This window comes from Gastrolobium bilobum, unplaced genomic scaffold (assembly GCF_033153095.1).
Source record: "Gastrolobium bilobum isolate Gb01-03AN ecotype WA unplaced genomic scaffold, APGP_CSIRO_Gbil_v1 utg5530, whole genome shotgun sequence".
Lineage (NCBI taxonomy): Eukaryota > Viridiplantae > Streptophyta > Magnoliopsida > Fabales > Fabaceae > Gastrolobium > Gastrolobium bilobum.
The window spans coordinates 46,317-64,495 of NW_026896227.1; the positions used below are offsets into that span (position 1 = coordinate 46,317).

An 18,179-nucleotide genomic window follows, 5' to 3' on the forward strand; every position below is an offset into this window, starting at 1 on the left:
CATTATCAAACCCACGGACCATATTCTTCGCCAATCTGAGTTTTGCTCACATCTCGAATGAATTCAAGGACATATTCAAAGAAATTCTGACGGCAGTGGATTGTGAATCCACCACGCGCGGGTTCAATTCCCGTCGTTCGCCCGGAGATCTTTGCAAAATTGTGCTCAATTTCATATGTGGCAATTCCGCCAAGATCTCTTCGTTAGTTGGGGGAAGAATCTGCATGAACCCGGCCAAATTATAACTGTTCACATTGACTCTGTAGTAATAAGATCAGCAAGCCCCTTCTTTTATTTTTTTATTTACGAGTCAATAAAAATATTTTTTCTGTTCAATTCACTCAATATGAAATACTTTATTATATTCAAATACTTTCATATAATAATAGTAGAATCGCTGGTACAGAGTCAAATATAAATACAAATGGTCCAATGGGAGCAAGAATCTCCAGGAACATTTGGAACATTTCATTTCTGAGCAGAATAGCCACCTCTCTTCTAAAATGTACAAATAGTATAACAAAAAAAATTGTATTCAAAACTTTCTTGACTACATTGTTAGAAATCAAATTTAGACTTTGCTACCTCATCTCTAATCTCCACCATACTAGAAGTATTTAAAATAAGGTAGAAGTCAAAAGTTATAGAAGATTATGGATGTTTCTAGAAATTTAAGGAAACTTGTGGAAAATTATGAAAACTTGAAGACTCTAGAAGTAGTTGAAAATTTTATCAGTTGTCAAGTCACGATGAGTTGTACCTAGTGTGGTGTGGTTATTATAAGTAGTCAAATTCAATTTGAAGACTACAAAATTGCAAGAATGGTCAAAGGTGGAGACTAATGGTTGTAATAAGTTGTCAAGTTCAAGTTGAACTCTTTCATATACTAGGCATTTAGATGTAATGAGTGAAAAGAAAGAAAGTGTGTAAAAGTGTGAAAAAAAGTGTTGAAACAGCACTAGCACCTAAAGGTGTTTTGCACTTGCAAGTTGCACCGGAGCTCCTTGAAGTGAATAAAAAACAGGCATAGCCTATGACTAAGCCAGTGGTTGTTTGTTAAAAAAGCAATAGTTGCTTGGACTAGCAAAGTAAAAAGAGGAAACTGAACCAGCCAGCAAACCAAAAGAAAAAGCAAATCCCATCCAATTTCCTTGTTGAAAGCCACCAAATTTGACCAAACTGCAAGAAGGACATAATGCATGAATGCCACAGGCACTAAAACGTGGAGTTTGTAGTACAAGTGAAAAATACACCTAATCTAATATTTTCATTTTTTATTAACATGTGGTTTACATTTGTTTCTCTAGAAAGTTCTATTTCTAGATCATTCCATACCATACATTTTTCATTAACTCTCAAGTCTTTCTAGAATAATCTACGTAAGTTTTAATCTTAGTCAGAGAATTCTATAAATGTGCAGCATATTCTAATACTGGGAAGCATTTTGCTAGCTTTTCTTCTTCAAGTGCAGTTCAGGAGAGCTGACAATGAAACATTTTGCTTGCATTTCTTCTTCAAGTAGTCAAGAAACAACATCAGTTGGAGTTAACCCACAATTATCATCACCACCTCCGTCTTCCACTATGTAATCATTTACTGTTTTTTCTTTTGCATTTTAATTGTTTTATCCCAATGTTTTTATGATTTTCAATTTCTAAGGGGGGAGGGGGGATTTTGATTAGATATATTTAAATTTGTTGATATCTTTTGCTTACAAGTTCACATTCTTATTTATCTATTCACTACAGTTTTAGATGGTCACCTCTCTTATGGGTTGGTGTTGTTGTTGGTGTTGGACTTTCTGCACTATTTTCATTGGTAAAATCATAATTACAACTCTGCTTTACATATGCTGATGATGAGGCTTTTCTTTGCTGTATGTTTAGTGAAGTGAATATTTTTGCAGGTAGCTACAAGATTAAAGGTGAGTTCCGCATTATTACCATTTAAATAAATAATTACGAAACTATAGTAATTTTAAATCTATTTGTGAATGTGTAACAATCACGGTCGCGCTTAAATTTAGGAGCGAATTGTTAGAATTGAATATCCACACAGATGCAAGAGACAACCATACTTGTGTATCTACAAAAAAAACTTTTCTTTTCTATTCTTGCTCTTTTACTTTTTCTCTTGATCTACTTTATCTACAAACTATCAAAGGCTATTTATAAGCTATAAAACTGACCAACATAACTCTATACATAACACTCTCATTACTTTATAACTGACATAACTGACTCGTTAATATTCTAACTGATATAACTGACTCATTAATATTCTAACTGACATAACTTCAAACTCATGAATGTCCACTAACACAAACTTAAGGACATGACTCTTCACATTTCTATTTTCTATTTTCTATTTTTATCTCATTAAAATTTAACCCAACAAAACTCCCCCTTAAATTTTAATTCTTCTTTTTTGAATTTTCCACCGGTTGATTTTTTTCGCGCTGCTGCGCTGCTTCCATGTTACACTCCTTTCTTCAATTTTTTTTTTGTCTGGCGGTTCCTTCATTGGTGGAAGATAGACAATCTTGAATTTTTCTCCGTCGACCTCATCCTCCGATATACTTCCACATCCATTCTTACACGTATGATCATCACACAAGTCATCATACTGATCAGTATCTGTATCACTATAATGTCCCATTAGTTTTACAACACCTATGCCAATTTTAATAATTTCAGATTCAACATGTGCTACATTAATAGCACGTTGGGCCTCTTCAACCACAGTAACCCCATCACTCATTGAGGACCGTTGATTCCCATCATCAAGCAAATAACTCAACGCATCATTTTCTGATTCCGCCCCACGATCTTCTTCTGGTTTACGCTTGAGCCAAAATGATTCCGCCATAAAAGTAACTCTAGGCTCCTCATCGCCGGGTTCCCTATCCACAATCACACCTTCCATTTTTTCGCTCTCAGTCTCTTCATCGCCGGGTTCTTCTTCATCGAGAAGAGCTTCCACGCGCGTCATCAATGGAATCTCAGACCATCGTCCTCCAGGGAAATGGTCTCTTTTCGGTGGTGTCGACATCTTCCACTTCCACCATAAATTCAATGCAGTCTCCGACTTCTGACTTCCAACCCGAACCGCGCCTATGTCGGTCTCCGACATCAACCTCATCACGCCGGGGTCGAGCTCTTCTCCAAAACATGAACTCGGTGATTTAGCCAGGATCTCACCCAACCTGGTTATCAACACGGAACTCGGATTCGCGGTCTCCTCCATGCCGGTCTCCATCAAGCACCTCGGCTTCTCAATCTCCTTTCCGATTTTCGACTCTGTCTCCAGACACTCAGGTTCCACGAAGTCTTCTACCTCGACAATGGACTCGTCGTTCCCGTCCTTCTCCGCTTCGATCTCGGCTCCTTCGTTCTCCTCATCTTCTATCTCGGCTCCCTTGTTCTCCTCCTCTTCTATCTCGGCTCCTTCGGCCGCAGTCATCTCCATCGTCTTCTTCTCCGAGTCGTCTCTTACGCGTTCTGACACGTCAATCTCCTCCGCGGATGCGTTGCCGTTGGCAACCTCGGACTCCGCCATCTCGGTCTCTTCTTCATCCGCAAGATTCTCCTCATCTTCATCATCATAATTGATGATTTCATCTTCTTCTTCATCAATCAGATCAAACCGTCCGGGTAGATATTTCGCTATAAAGGCTATTTGAAAATTCTTCCACATGTTATTAAAATCGCGGCAGTCCTATGTACGGAACCATTTGATTGCGCTTCCTCTGAATCTACGCAAAGCTTCATGCCATTTGTCCTCTTCAAAGGTTTTTTCTCTCCGAAAATATTCTTTTAGACATAGTAAGAAGACTAATGCTTCATCTTTATCTCCATAAAAGAGTGGCACTTTCATCTCGTTCTTTTCCTCCATAGCCCAAGCTCTGATACCAATTTGTTAGAATTGAATATCCACACAGATGCAAGAGACAACCATACTTGTGTATCTACAAAAAAAACTTTTCTTTTCTATTCTTGGTTTCTTGCTCTTTTTCTTTTTCTCTTGATCTACTTTATCTACAAACTATCAAAGGCTATTTATATAAAACTGACCAACATAACTCCACACATGACACTCTCATTACTTTATAACTGACATAACTGACTCATTAATATTCTAACTGATATAACTGACTCATTAATATTCTAATTGACATAACTTCAAACTCATGAATGTCCACTAACACAAACTTAAGGACATGACTCTTCACCAGAAAACTCTTCACATTTCTATTTTCTATTTTTATCTCATTAAAATTTAACCCAACACGAATGGGGTTGAGTTGCGCTTAAATTTGGGCGCTACTCACACGCTTGAATATGGGCTCGACTACACCCTTTAGGCGTAACTGGTTGCTACCAGTTGTAAATAAGTTTCAAATTGCTATAATTTCATAATTTTTTTTTATTTAAATTGCAATATTTTTAAAAAAAAAAATCTCCCCAGCATTTTACCGCTCTCTCTAACTTTACTTTTCATGGGTTTTGACTGGATTCTATATAGAATTAGAATAACTAACCTTGAGCTTTTTATATACATTCAACATCTTTCTTTTAATCTCTTTTCAGAAATATGCAATGCAACAAGCTCTCAAGACCTTCATGGACCTGATGCATTCACAAAGTAACCAATTTGACAGTGCTTCCTTTTCTCCTGGATCTCCTTTTCCCTTTTTGATGCCTTCAGCACCTTCCACATCAAGTGTATCTCAATCTGCTGTCACAGTAGATGTATCTGCAACAAAAGTAGAAGCAGCCCAAGCTACCAATGTCAAAGATGAAGTGCAAATAAAGAACGAGCAAAAAAAAATTGGTAGCATGCAATACCTGCTTTGCACTTCCATTTCTTTCCAACAGGATGAGATCATGAGACGGACGTGTTTCATGTGAAATGTATAAATGGTGAGTTTGTGTGTCCAGTTTATGTGGTTTTTGGTAAATTAAGTAGAAGTTTATGTGTGCAGATGTTTTCTGATGTTGTCAGCTTTTATATCAATATAAAAGTTGAGACTTTTCCCTGTTTATTTCTTAACAAACTTTCTATTACAGATTTTGTAGATGTTTCTCCAGAACAACCTGTGCGGAAGAGTCCTTTTGAAAGCTTTAAAGATGTTGATGAATCTAGTTCATTCAAGGAATCACGGGTTCCGGAGGAAGTGAGTTTTTTTAAGATACAATTTTTTGCTAAAGTTTAGCGATTTGTGTTATTTTAATATGTAATAATGATGAGCATTTATTGCAGGCATCTCAAAACGGAGCTCCCTCTATCCAAGGTTTTGGTGATTCACCACCGGGTTCTCAATCTACACGTAAGCAAAGACTCGGTTGTACATTTCCCTCAGACGTTGTTAATGCTTAAGTATGAATCCTTCTTACCATTTTCTCCTTTTGTCTTTGCTGAACATTTTACATTTTTACTTTAATCAGATCAAATTGGGCCTTCTCCAGAAGAAGTCATTTCAAAGATTATGGCCAATCTTGCTATGGCATTTCAAAATCCTAAATTTCAAGCACCTATCATGAATGTATGTTCTAATTCACATACTTTATTAGTATTTCATATCAAAACTCTGATTGTATGTTCTTGTGGTTGCAGTGTTTACACAATCCGCTGAATATTGCTAAATATCAAAATGATGAGGAGGTATGCTGATACTTCTTTGACTTCAATTTTGTCTTTCTTGGTATCATTTGCTTTGTAGGGTTCTGTTTTCTCTCCCTATGTTTCTTGTTGGGTGTTCGTCGTGTATATGTTCTCTTTTCCATACTCTATCTACCATTAAATCCTATTTTTTGGTCTAGTTTGTAGTTAGTTTCAGGTTTATGTTATGTTCAGATCTTATTCATCCAATCATTATTACTCGAGTTATCTGAAGAGTAGTAGTCATAGTTTGCTACTTGATTCTAGCTTGTTAAAAGTTGTTGAATATCCTAGATTCAATAAATTAATCAGTAACAACATATGGACAAAACAAATAATCTTTCATAGTGAGTGAGTGATATAGATTCTAGTTGATGTTCTTACAATCAGCATGAAGACTCTTTATACTTTTATATACTAATGCGGAAAAAGGGGCTTTTAATAGGAATCTTTTGAATTTTTGTGTGTTTTACTATGTTTCTAATGAGTAAAGCTATAATAATTCCTTTCTATCTACCCGTAATTCCTTATGAATATTTGCTTCTTGTATCTAATAATTACTTTTTCCTATAACTCCAGGTTTTCCAGTCACTTCACATATCACTGATAATAGCTGATAAAGTGGTTGTCACAACCAACTCTTTCAACAACAAAGGCCATGGCAACCAAAACTTCTCTAATGCAGACATCAACAGTGTTTCGGGCAACAGGGCGCGTGCGTGTGTCCGTCGTATGCATCCACGTTTTAAATTAGATTAAAATTTAATTTTATAATTAGAAATCAATCAATTGATTCGATTGATTATTTTTTTATTTTTAACAATGTAGTTAAATTGTCAACATTTTGAATTGTGTTCAGCTATTGTACAAAATAATTACAACATATAATTTATGGAATGCAATATATTATTTTTAAAGGTTTGATAGGTCAAGTTAAACTTTGTATTTTTTAAAAGCAAGTCGGGTTAAGCTTATAATTTATCTTGTATCAAACTAACAATAAAATTCACACTTAAAATAATTTATATAAACTGAAGTCATTTAGACTAAAATTTGACTTGCCTAACTCGTTTACATCCCTAATTATTCCTTATTATCTTGAGCCTCCTATCAATTTAGAATATCCAGTAGAGTATCCCAAAATTTATACTTTAGAAACAATGTTTAACCGCAGCAAACAGGGGAATCAGGCTGGCAAAAGTGTCGGGTCATCAAAATCTATCACTTAGGCACCGTAATCCCATGATTTGAGATGGATATTGGATAAATTGGGCTAGTTTACTTAATTGGGTATCAGGATTTAGAGAAATGAAAAATATACTTGCTGTTTGGGTATGTACCAAAACACATCAACGTGTGCATGTTACTATTCGGAAAGGATTTCTTATGTATGCTTGAGAGAAACTATGGATGGCTCACATCGGAAATGAATATCACAATTCTGCAGTATAATATTAAGGAAACAATTCTGCAGAATTCATTAGATGGGTAAGCACCAAATCAATAAAAACTCAATATACTGATTATTGAACTTGCACCGAAAAAGATGAATTTTGCATGCAGCTATTTGGGCTATCTTTAAGCTGCCTCAATTATGCTCTACAATACAATAATTAGGTTCTCATTTATCCATAACTGTTGCTTGTAGATTTTGATATGAACCTCCTTGTCTCCAGCATTCCAAGAAAAATCTTGATGCTCATTTGAACACGTAATAAGGAATCTTAAGTGTTTTTTCTCTTGGTCTCATGGCTCCACTGTCCGCCTGAACCAAGAGAGCAATCATCCATGGGACTTCCTTTCCATTCTCATTTTCTTGTTCTTGTTGATTTTTGGTTTCCATTGCTACATATGTTTCCTTGTGGTTGCTTTAGTTAATAAGGATTAGTTCTTGATAATTGGTGATATTGATTTCAGATTCACCATGATTTGATTCTCTTGCTCCTTGTTTTTTTACAACAGTTTCAAGCATACTGATAAGTTGCTCTTCCAACATCAACAATTTCAAACCAGATAAATCTGAAACCAACTTCACCCTTTTTCGAGAACAAATCCTCGTTAACTAAAGCAACAATAAGAAGAACATATTCATAGCAATGGAAATAAAAAATCAACCAGAACAAGAAAATGAGGATGAGAAGGAATTCCCATAAGTTCTGGTGGAGCCACAAGGCCAGGAGAAAAACACACTAAGATTGCCGCAGAAGTGCATCAATATTTCGTTTTCCTTCAGGGCCTTTGGTATACCAAGATAATACATAGTCTCCGTAAACAACATCGCGGTATTTAGCTGGTGATGACTCATTGATCAGTTCAGAAGCAGGGGAGATCTTGACTGTCTTAGCTGGGTCATGAAATGTTGCCACAGAGAGCCTTGCTCTGTCAGGATTTGTAATTGCCCTATGCTCACAGCTCCTGTACTTTCCATTTGTTATAATCTGGTCCAAAAGATTTTTCTATTAGAGTACAAGTTTGCTGATTTTTTTTTTTCTTGTTAAAATCAAATCCACCATTCTCTTCCTCCAAATTAAACCTTGTTAACATCAATTTCATGAATGAATAAGGTATCAGTAAAACATAAAGGAGTCACAAATTATCAGAATCCACTGTTAAGCTGTCATATTGTAGAATACTGAATACCATATTTACAAGCAAAATGAAGTAACCAATGCTTCTAATTCAGGAAGAAACATTATTCCCCATAACAGATGGGGGTAGTAATGGTACCCAATTTAACTCCACGTTGCAACCTAATGAATAAGGAGAGAGTGTAATGTTTACCAATTCCTCTTAACCATTATACAAAAAACAAAGGGTTTGTTTCTTCTGATGTTACTTTAAATAATTTTATCTAATGTTCATCAAAACGACGTCGTTTTGGGACGGAAATTATGGTATTTTTGTAATTTTAATTTATTTCAGGGTTATAATAGTCTTTATCACTCTAATTTTTTAATTTTTCAACCCAAAAACGATGTCGTTTCGATGAACATTAGATAAAGTTATCTAAAGTAACATCGGAAACTTTTTTCCCAAAAACAAATATATCTCTTTTCCAAATATATTTTTGCTCCTTACAGTTTACCTTGGCCTTGAAGTGAAACAACTTGCAATATTACATAATACAATAATTTACCCCGTTGAATTTATTGTCCAAATCAAGTTCAATACACAATAAAAACCAATATCCCATATCCCACTCCCACCCTCTTCTCCTAGTAACCAATACTAACACCCCCTGAATGCTCGCAGGACGTACATACAGTGTTTTATTTTTAAAACGATTACCAAGAACGTATGCTATATTAGATGATCATGTATGACAATTTCTAGCCTTAAGTTTTATTTGAATTGAGTTAAAGTCTAATATACCAATCTTATATCTAAAAATGCAGAATGTATTATGAGAATAGTAGTTTCATCTAGATTAGGTTAATAACTTAATATTCGTGCACCTAAGGATCACTAATGACATTTAACTCAAGTTAGTAAGCAATACAACAGAGATTCTCTAAAGTGCTTACTTCATAGAAAAAACTCAATACAGAATGCAAAAATCAAATGTATGAAATGTTGAACTAATTATCCAGAGCTTGTAACTAAAGGGGTATTTTTGTTTACCTCAGTTTGGTCAGCCAAGAGAACAAGAACAGCACCTGACAAGGGTTGCACAGTGACCCAACCACCATTCTTCAGAACCTGAAGACCACACACATCGTCTTGGATCAAAAGGGTAATTGCACCCATATCAGAATGTGATTGCAAACCAAGCGTGAGCTCTGGTTGGGGACACGGAGGGTAATAGCTAATAGTGATGTTCTGATAGAATTCCCCAACAGCATCTTCAATGCACGAATCTCGCAACCCAAGACTCTCTGATATCAAAGCTAGCAACTTTTGCGCCAGAACCTTCATCTCATCACTGTACCTCGCCACAGATTCCCTGTAATCGGAGGGAAAATTGGGCCACCGATTAGGGTTCCGGCGAGAAAGGGGAAGAGTGTGGTGGTCGAAGTAGTCCCTCCAATCGAGGACGGCATCGTTTTGTTCCTGATCGGAGCTCACGAGCATCCGGCTGCCGTACCCCTCCGACGCGGCGGCGCCGGAGGCACAGGCGAATCGCAGCTTCTCCGGCATGGGACAGTCATTGAAGAAGGCGAGACCCACGCGCCGCACGGCGTCTAGGAGGGTAACCGGAACACCGTGATTGGTGACGTGGAAGGCGCCCCACTTCCGGCAGGCCCGCCCGATTTCTTCCCGGGTCGAATCGCGGAGATTCGGGTCGAACCCGAAGAGGTCGATGACCGGAATGTTGACATCGTGATCGGGTATAATTGTTGCGGGTGGGTTATTTCGAACGGGTCGGTTCTGAGGAGGCTGGATGTATTCAGATGGGACCCGACCCGATTGGGCTAGGGATTGCACACTGATGGGTTCCATTGGATAAGAACGGAACCGAACAGAGTCATATGAGAATGAAGAGGAACAATACTATTACTAACGTTACAGATGATTAATGTTAACTAATGCCTGTTTGTATTGTGTTTTGTTTAATTAGAACTAGATCAAATAAGTTTTGAGAAAAGTTCTTATAACGAAAAGTTTATTTTTATACTGAAGAAGAAAAAAAGTTGAAAACTAAAAGTTTCTAGCAGGAGCTTTTTTTTTTAAGCTCTTATATGTTTTTATTGAATTGTGTGTTTTTTTTTTTATAATGAAGAGTGATAAAGAGAGAGATAATTTTCTTGAAATATGTGCTTATAAGTAATTTTTAAACTAAAACTTTTATGTAATTTCTAAACAACTTTTAGCTTCTTTTTTTAAGCTCTCCCTTTTAACTTTAACTTATAAGTAACTTTTTTCTTCGGTTTGGAATCTGATTTTCTTAAAGAATATATTTAATGTTTTTATTATTATTTTTTTATTCTGGTTTTTAAGATGATGTTAAAATACAGGTTTTCAAAGTACGGTAACTTTTAATGATAATAAAAAGAAATTTATTATTCTTATGTTACATAAGATATAATAATTTATTTTCTACACACATAAATTAAAATTGGGTTTCACTTTTTTTTCTCCCCCTAAAAATGGACCCCATTTACTTAAATGAGTCAATAGGAGATAAGTAGATAATACTTATCTCCTATTGAATAAGAAAACTATTACCCTAACAAAAATGGCTTTAATGTTTGGATTATATTTATCATATTTTACATGAGATAAACAATTTTTTTACACACACAAAAGAGGAATAAGTCCCACCACTCTTTTTTCTATCTCCTCTTACCTGTGGGTCCCCTTGTAATTTTATTTCTACAATATGAGGTAACTACTTTCCTAAAGCATAAGAAAAATATTTCCCTTATGTTTATATCGCAAATGTGATAAGTTATCTACATTCGTTCCTAAAATGACATCGTTTTGGATTGAAAAATTAAAAAACTATAATGAAAAGATATTATAACTCTGAAATAAATTATAATTACAAAAATACCATGATTTTCGCCTTAAAACTACGTTATTTTGGGCTTAATGTAGATAAATTATCTACATTGACTGTAGAAAAAGTGATCCCAATAAAAATAAGGTTTAATGCTTATCCGAGTTATGTCATTTTAAGAAGAAAAAATGTACAAACTATAAAAATTATGCGAGAGAAAGTATACGTTTTTTAATTTAAATTTTAAATAAAAATATTAATTTAATTATTTCTCTCTGCTAAAATGATATAACTTTATTTTTTTAAAAGGACACATATTTTTTTCTAAAAATTAATATTGCAATCTTTTTTTTTTTGGCAAAATATTACGTTTCTAAATTATAATTAAGCTACAACTCAACTCATTACCAAAAAGTAAATTTTATCTTTTAAATATTTTAAATTAAAATTAAGTAAGTTACATTAAAAAAATGACTTGTCTAATTTTAAAAAATAAAGTATGACATACTTCCATATAATATATATGACTTATCTAATTTTTCAAAAAAATTAAATTTGAGTAAATTGAATATTAGGAATATGACCTAATTAATTTTTGTTAAAAAAATTAAATTTGCATGTGTATATTATGAGATATATTATGTTTATGGGTTCGTTTTTTCTGCAGTTACTGGACATAAGTTATCTGCAGTAAGCTCAATACGACGTCGTTTTGGGACGAAAATCATGGTATTTTTGCAATTTTAATTTATTTTAGGGTTATAATAGTCTTTATATTTATAATTTTTTAAGATTTCAATACCAAAACGACGTCGTTTTGGGAATAAATGCAAATAACTTATCTGTATTAACTGCAGAAACATTTTTCTCTATGTTTATTTTAGGGAGAGAAGTGGATAAAATTGATATGAAAAAAAAAACATAAATTATGAGTGTTATTAATTATATGTTAAATGAGATAAGTTGTTTTATGTCATAAATATAAATATATGAGTCTCACAACTTGAAAAAAAAAAAGAAACTGCACAATTATCAAAGGTATAGTTTTTCTCATATATTATATTGGAATAAAGTATCTAATATTATTTCTATAAAAAAAAAATATCTAATATTATTACAAAAAAAAAATCTAATATTACTTTAGAATTTTTTTTCTAATATTTACAAAAACAATATTTTTTGATTTGAAAAATTAAAAAATTAAAATAATAAAGATTATTTTAATTTTAAAATAAATTAAAATTATAAATAGACCATAATTTCTATTCTAAAATTTTTTGTTTCGGTGAAAGTAACGTTAAAAAAAAATGAACCAATATTATATTTATAAAATTCAACTTTCTCTCAAATAATATTAAAAGAATATTTTATAACTAATCGTATATTCCATGTACAAAATACAACTTCAGTAAAATAAATAATATTAAAAAATATTGTCAAGGTTTGAGGTTTTTCACTTATCCCTACGGCAACAAAAACAAGGACACTGTGTTGTAAGCCGCTTCTTCACTTCACTGTGTTATTGCCATCTCCTTTAAACTTAGCCATATCAGTTTCTCTTAGGAAAAATGCATCAATCTCTCTTAGGCTTACATGAAAATGAGAGAAAATATTTGAGGGTTTGATGGAGATGCATGGGAGAAGCTATGAACCTCTTACAAGGGTGCTGAGCCGGTCAAGAAGGTACGTCTTCAAACTTTGTTGGGAGGAGGATATTTGAGAAAGGAAAGGTTTAGAAAGATTTGGAGGAAGAAAACACTTTTATTACTACACAACTCTTTTTTTCTCTTTGGCTTTTTGGCTTGATACAAAATGATGGAGGACACACCTATTTATACTAGTGGCACCTCCTTAACCAATGGCTAGGATTATGCCAACACTGTTCTCATCTAATGGCTACAAATCATTCTCTAGAATTCTCCACAATTTTCCTAGCCTAGATATTTTCATGGTAGTTTCTAGGTTGAACTATTCTAGATATTTCCATGGAGTAATCTAGAGTGAATTACTCTAGAATTTGGGCTAAACTACTCCTAAAGATTATTCTAGAAGTTGGGCCAAATAATAACTAAGCCCAATGGACCAAAAACTAATTAAATCAAGTTTATTTATTTATTCAACTCCCCCCTTAAACTTGATTTTGTAACTCCAAGCAATTTTCTCATCTTGACAAAGTCTTCATTCTTGAGTGGCTTGGTGAAGATATCTGCTGCTTGTTCTTGAGACTTGACATATTTTATATGCACCTCATTTCTTGCAATGCATTCCCTTATAAAGTGATAGCGTGTGTCAATGTGCTTACTTCTATCATAGAAGACTGGATTCTTTGCTAATGCAATGACAGATTTGTTGTCAACAAAAATATTGGTTGGCTCCTCTTGTTGCATATTCAACTCCTTCAGCAAGTTCCTTAGCCAAATGGCGTGGCAAACACACGATGTAGCTGCGACATATTCGGCTTCATAAGTAGACAGAGTGACAATAGGTTGTTTCTTTGACATCCATGTGAAAGCAGTATCTCCCATATAGAGCACAAATCCAGTGGTATTTTTTCTATCATCCATGTCTCCAGCCCAATCACTATCACTATATCCAACAAGTTTATATTCATTAGAGGATGAGTAAAATAAGCCAAAGTTGATAGTACCTTTAATGTAGCGGAGGATTCTCTTTGCAGCCTTCAAGTGCGTGGTAGTTGGAGTCTCCATGCAACGACTAACGAATCCAACAGCAAAGAGGATGTCAGGTCAGGTGCATGTCAAGTAGCGTAAACTTTCAACTAAGCTTTTGAAGAAAGTAGGATCAATATCTTCTCCTTCACCATACTTGGACAACTTAACTCCACATTCCATTGGGGTGTTGATAGGCTTGCAATCGTCCATCTTGAATTTCTTCAGTATCTCCCTTGCGTAACCTTCTTGAGTGATGAAAAAACCTTCTTCTTTCAGCTTGATTTCAATGCCGAGATAGTATGCCATTTGTCCAATGTCAGCCATCTCAAACTCCTTCTTCATCACTTTCTTAAACTCTTCAAACATCCTTGGATTGTTTCCGGTGAAGACTAGATCATCCACGTACAAGCACACGATCAAAATATCTCCATCTTTGAGCTTGACATAAAGTGCATGGCGTAAGGGCATTTGATGAAACCATTCTCTTGGAAGTACTTGTCTATTCGACTATTCCAAGCTTTTGGTGATTATTTTAGCCCATAAAGTGCCTTCTTCAGATTCAATACCTTATCTTCATGTCCTTTGACTTCGTACCCTGCTGGTTGCTCGATGTACACTTCTTCAAGTACTCCATTTAAAAATGCTGACTTTACATCCATTTGGTGTATGCTCCACTTGTTTTGAGCTGCCAAAGAAATAATTAGTCTAATAGTTTCTAAGCGAGCAACAGGAGCAAATACCTCATCATAATCGATTCCTGCTCGTTGACTATAGCCTTTTGCCACCAATCGCGCCTTGTATCTTTCAACTTCTCCCTTGGCATTCCTTTTATCTTTGTAGACCCACTTCACACCAATCGCCTTGTGCCCTTTTGGAAGTGAGGCTAGCTCCCATGTTTTGTTCTTCTCAATCGCATTGATTTCTTCATCCATAGCATTTCTCCATTTCTTGCTTTGAACGGCTTCTTGAAAACTCACTGGTTCACAATCAGCAAAGAGGCAAAACAAAGTGAGATTATCTTGATTTTTTGTTACCTCATAAAGTTCTTGCAAGCTCTTGAAGCGTGGTGCTCTTTCGCTTGAACTTCCAGATGACAATGGTTCTTGTTGTTGACTTCTGATTGGTGAAGTTGGGGGAGTCATGGTGCTCTTTCTCTTTCTTGCTCCATGGATTTAATATTGATATATCAAAGAAAGACAAGAAAAATGTCTCATTTATTGATATCAAAATGCAACTTTTCTTTCCTCTGCTAGGGGTTTGATAAAAGCCGAATATGCCGGCAAATTCATGTAATTCGTAATTTGATATCAATAAATGAGAAATTTTTCTTGTCTTTCTTTGATATATCAATATTAAATCCGAGGTACAAAAGAGGCAAAACAAAGTGAGATTATCTTGATTTTTTGTTACCTCATAAAGTTCTTGCAAGCTCTTGAAGCGTGGTGCTCTTTCGCTTGAACTTCCAGATGACAATGGTTCTTGTTGTTGACTTCTGATTGGTGAAGTTGGGGGAGTCATGGTCTCTTCTCTTTCTTGCCCCATCCTTGGTTGCTCCATCTCTTCATCTTCCATTAAATTGGGAAGTAAGTTGTAGTTTTCATCATGTAGACCCCAATTCCATTCTTCATCTTCATTGAATTCCACATCTCGGCTAATGATGGTCTTTCCATATTTAGGATTGTAAAGTTTATAGCCTTTAGAGTTAGAGTCATACCCTATGAAGATGAGCTTCTCATTTTTGTCATCAAGCTTGGACCTCTTCTCATCATGAATATGTGCATAGGCTATGCTTCCAAACACTCTCGGGTGGGAGATCCCAGGCTTTCTTCCACTCCATGCTTCTTGTGGTGTCTTTCCCCACACGCTCCTTGTTGGCGAGCGGTTTAAAAGGTAGACTGCAGTTGCAACAGCTTCAGCCTAGAACTCCTTTGGCATCTTTTTGCTCTTGAGCATGCTCCTCGCCATGTTGAGAATGGTTCTATTCTTCCTTTCAGCTACTACATTTTGCTACGGGCTTCTTGGAACGGTTAAAGGCCTTCGGATTCCATTATCATCACAAAATTCTAGGAATTCTTTAGAAGTGAACTCTCCACCTCGATCGAATCTCATTGCCTTGATCTCGCATCCAATTTCTTTCTCCACACTAGCCTTGAACTTCTTGAAGACTCCAAACACCTCTGATTTTTGCTTTAGGAAATACACCCATGTCTTTCTTGAGAAATCATCTATGAAGAGAAGAAAGTAATTACTCTTACTGAGTGAGCTTGGCTTCAATGGTCCACAAACATCTGTATGTATGAGCTCGAGCGGCTTGTTGGCTCTTGACAAAGATTCCTTTGGAAAGCTCTTTCGACATTGCTTTCCAAATAGACATCCTTCACATAGTTGGTCAGGTTGACTGATGGAAGGCAATCCTCTCACCATCTCCTTATTGTATAGCAACTCAAGACCACTAAAGTTGAGGTGTCTGAATCGTAGATGCCACAGCCAAGATGCATCCTTGTAGCAGGCTTTAAGACACTTTGCAATGTCGTGTTGAATGTTCAACAGAAACATTCTATTTCTTGATATAGGCACCTTAGTAATCAAGTTATTTTGATTATCTCTTAAAGAAAGAGTATTATTTTTTAAGTGAACATCATACACTTTCTCTAAGAGTTGCCCTAGACTCAAAATATTATTCTTCATGTTGGGCACATAGTACACATTAGAAATGAATTCATGCCTCCCGTCTTTTAATCGGATAAGAATCTTACCTTTGCCTTTCACTGGTGTCTTTGATTCATCTCCAAATGAGACATTTCCATTCACCGATTCGTCAAGTTCCACGAACATGTTTCTTTTTCCACACATGTGATTGCTTGCCCCTGAGTCTAAATACCATGTATTCTCCTATTCTCCTACATTGTTGTTGCGTGCCATCAACAGAGTGCCATCTTCTTGACTTTTCTCTTCCACATAGTTTTCCTTCTCTTCAATCCTCCTTGCAAGGGCTCTACATTCAGAAGCATAATGGCCGAACCTTTGACAGTTGCAGCACTTGATTTGTGATTTCTCACGCCTTGGTTGGAAGCCACCTCTTCCACGACCTCTTGTTGAGCTTTCTCCTCGATCTTCATGGGCATAGTTGTTGTTGAAGCCTATACTTCTACGTCCACGACCTCTTCCTCGACCACGATATCCTCCTCGTCCTCTTGTGTTGCCAAAGTCTTCTTCCTTTCCTTTGAAGTTGAGTTGTGTCTTCAGTAATTATTCACCAACCCCTTGCTTTTTCTTTTGCTTCTCTTCATATGCTTGTAAGGAGCCCAAGAGTTGCTCTATTGTCATAGCTTCCAAATCTTTTGTTTCTTCTATGACAGTGACAATATGATCGAATTTCGAATCTAAAGATCGCAAAATTTTCTCTATAATTTTTACATCATCTATCTTTTCACCATTTCTTTTTAATTGATTAGTCACCGTCAAGACTTTAGAAAAATAATCGGAGATACTTTCGGCATCTTTCATGTGTAAAGTTTCAAACTCACTTCTTAGAGTTTGAAGACGTACCTTCTTAACCGGCTCAGCACCCTTGTAAGAGGTTTGTAACTTCTCCCATGCTTCCTTTGCGGTGGCTGCCTCCGAAATCTTCTTAAAAGCATCTTCATCCAATCCTTGATAGATGAGATAGAGAGCTTTCTTGTCTCTCTTTTTTGAATCCTTCAAGCTATCCCTTTGAGTTTGGGATAGAGTGACTCCTTCTTTTGGCTCATCGTAGCCTTTCTCTACCACTTCCCACACATCTTGTGATCCAAGGAGGGCCTTCATCTTGATGCTCCAATTATCATAGTTGCTCTTGGTGAGCATAGGGACTTGGAAAGGAACCATGTTGCTACTTGCCATTTCTCTAGAAAGGATCTTAAGGCTCTTGATACCACTTTGTTGGGAGGAGGATATTTGAGAAAGGAAAGGTTTAGAAAGATTTGGAGGAAGAGAACACTTTTATTACTACACAACTCTTAATTTCTCTTTGGCTTGATACAAAATGATGGAGGACACACCTATTTATACTAGTGGAACCTCTTTAACCAATGGCTAGGATTATGCCAACACTATTCTCATCTAATGGCTACAAATCATTCTCTAGAATTCTCCACAATTTTTCTAGCCTAGATATTTCCATGGTAGTTTCTAGGTTGAACTATTCTAGATATTTCCATGGAGTAATCTAGAGTGGATTACTCTAGAATTTGGGCTAAACTACTCCTAAAGATTATTCTAGAAGTTGGGCCAAATAATAACTAAGCCCAATGGACCAAAAACTAATTAAATCAAGTTTATTTATTTATTCAACAGAAAGATACAGAGTTAGCAATGAAATGGAAAAATGCATCAGTTTCTTTATTTCAATATTAAAATAGATACAC

At 35.5% G+C, this 18,179-nt stretch overlaps 2 protein-coding genes across 2 annotated transcripts; one reads left to right on the plus strand and one right to left on the minus strand.

Moving 5' to 3' along the window:
• The first annotated feature begins 940 nt into the window (after positions 1-940).
• On the plus strand, positions 941-6,555 carry LOC133298357 (protein TIC 40, chloroplastic-like). The gene is made up of 9 exons (XM_061497624.1): positions 941-1,585; positions 1,755-1,818; positions 1,907-1,924; positions 4,590-4,833; positions 5,070-5,176; positions 5,263-5,329; positions 5,448-5,545; positions 5,617-5,664; positions 6,241-6,555. The coding sequence occupies exons 1-9, from the start codon at positions 1,488-1,490 to the stop codon at positions 6,418-6,420; spliced, it is 924 nt and encodes a 307-aa protein (XP_061353608.1). The 5' UTR covers positions 941-1,487; the 3' UTR covers positions 6,421-6,555.
• A 570-nt stretch (positions 6,556-7,125) lies between these two features.
• On the minus strand, positions 7,126-10,163 carry LOC133298358 (jasmonate-induced oxygenase 1-like). Its single transcript, XM_061497625.1, has 2 exons — positions 9,283-10,163; positions 7,126-8,099 (listed from the first exon to the last, which is right to left on the minus strand). Exons 1-2 carry the CDS (start codon positions 10,099-10,101, stop codon positions 7,851-7,853), a joined length of 1,068 nt encoding a protein of 355 aa, XP_061353609.1. The 5' UTR covers positions 10,102-10,163; the 3' UTR covers positions 7,126-7,850.
• Between the last annotated feature and the right edge of the window lie 8,016 nt (positions 10,164-18,179).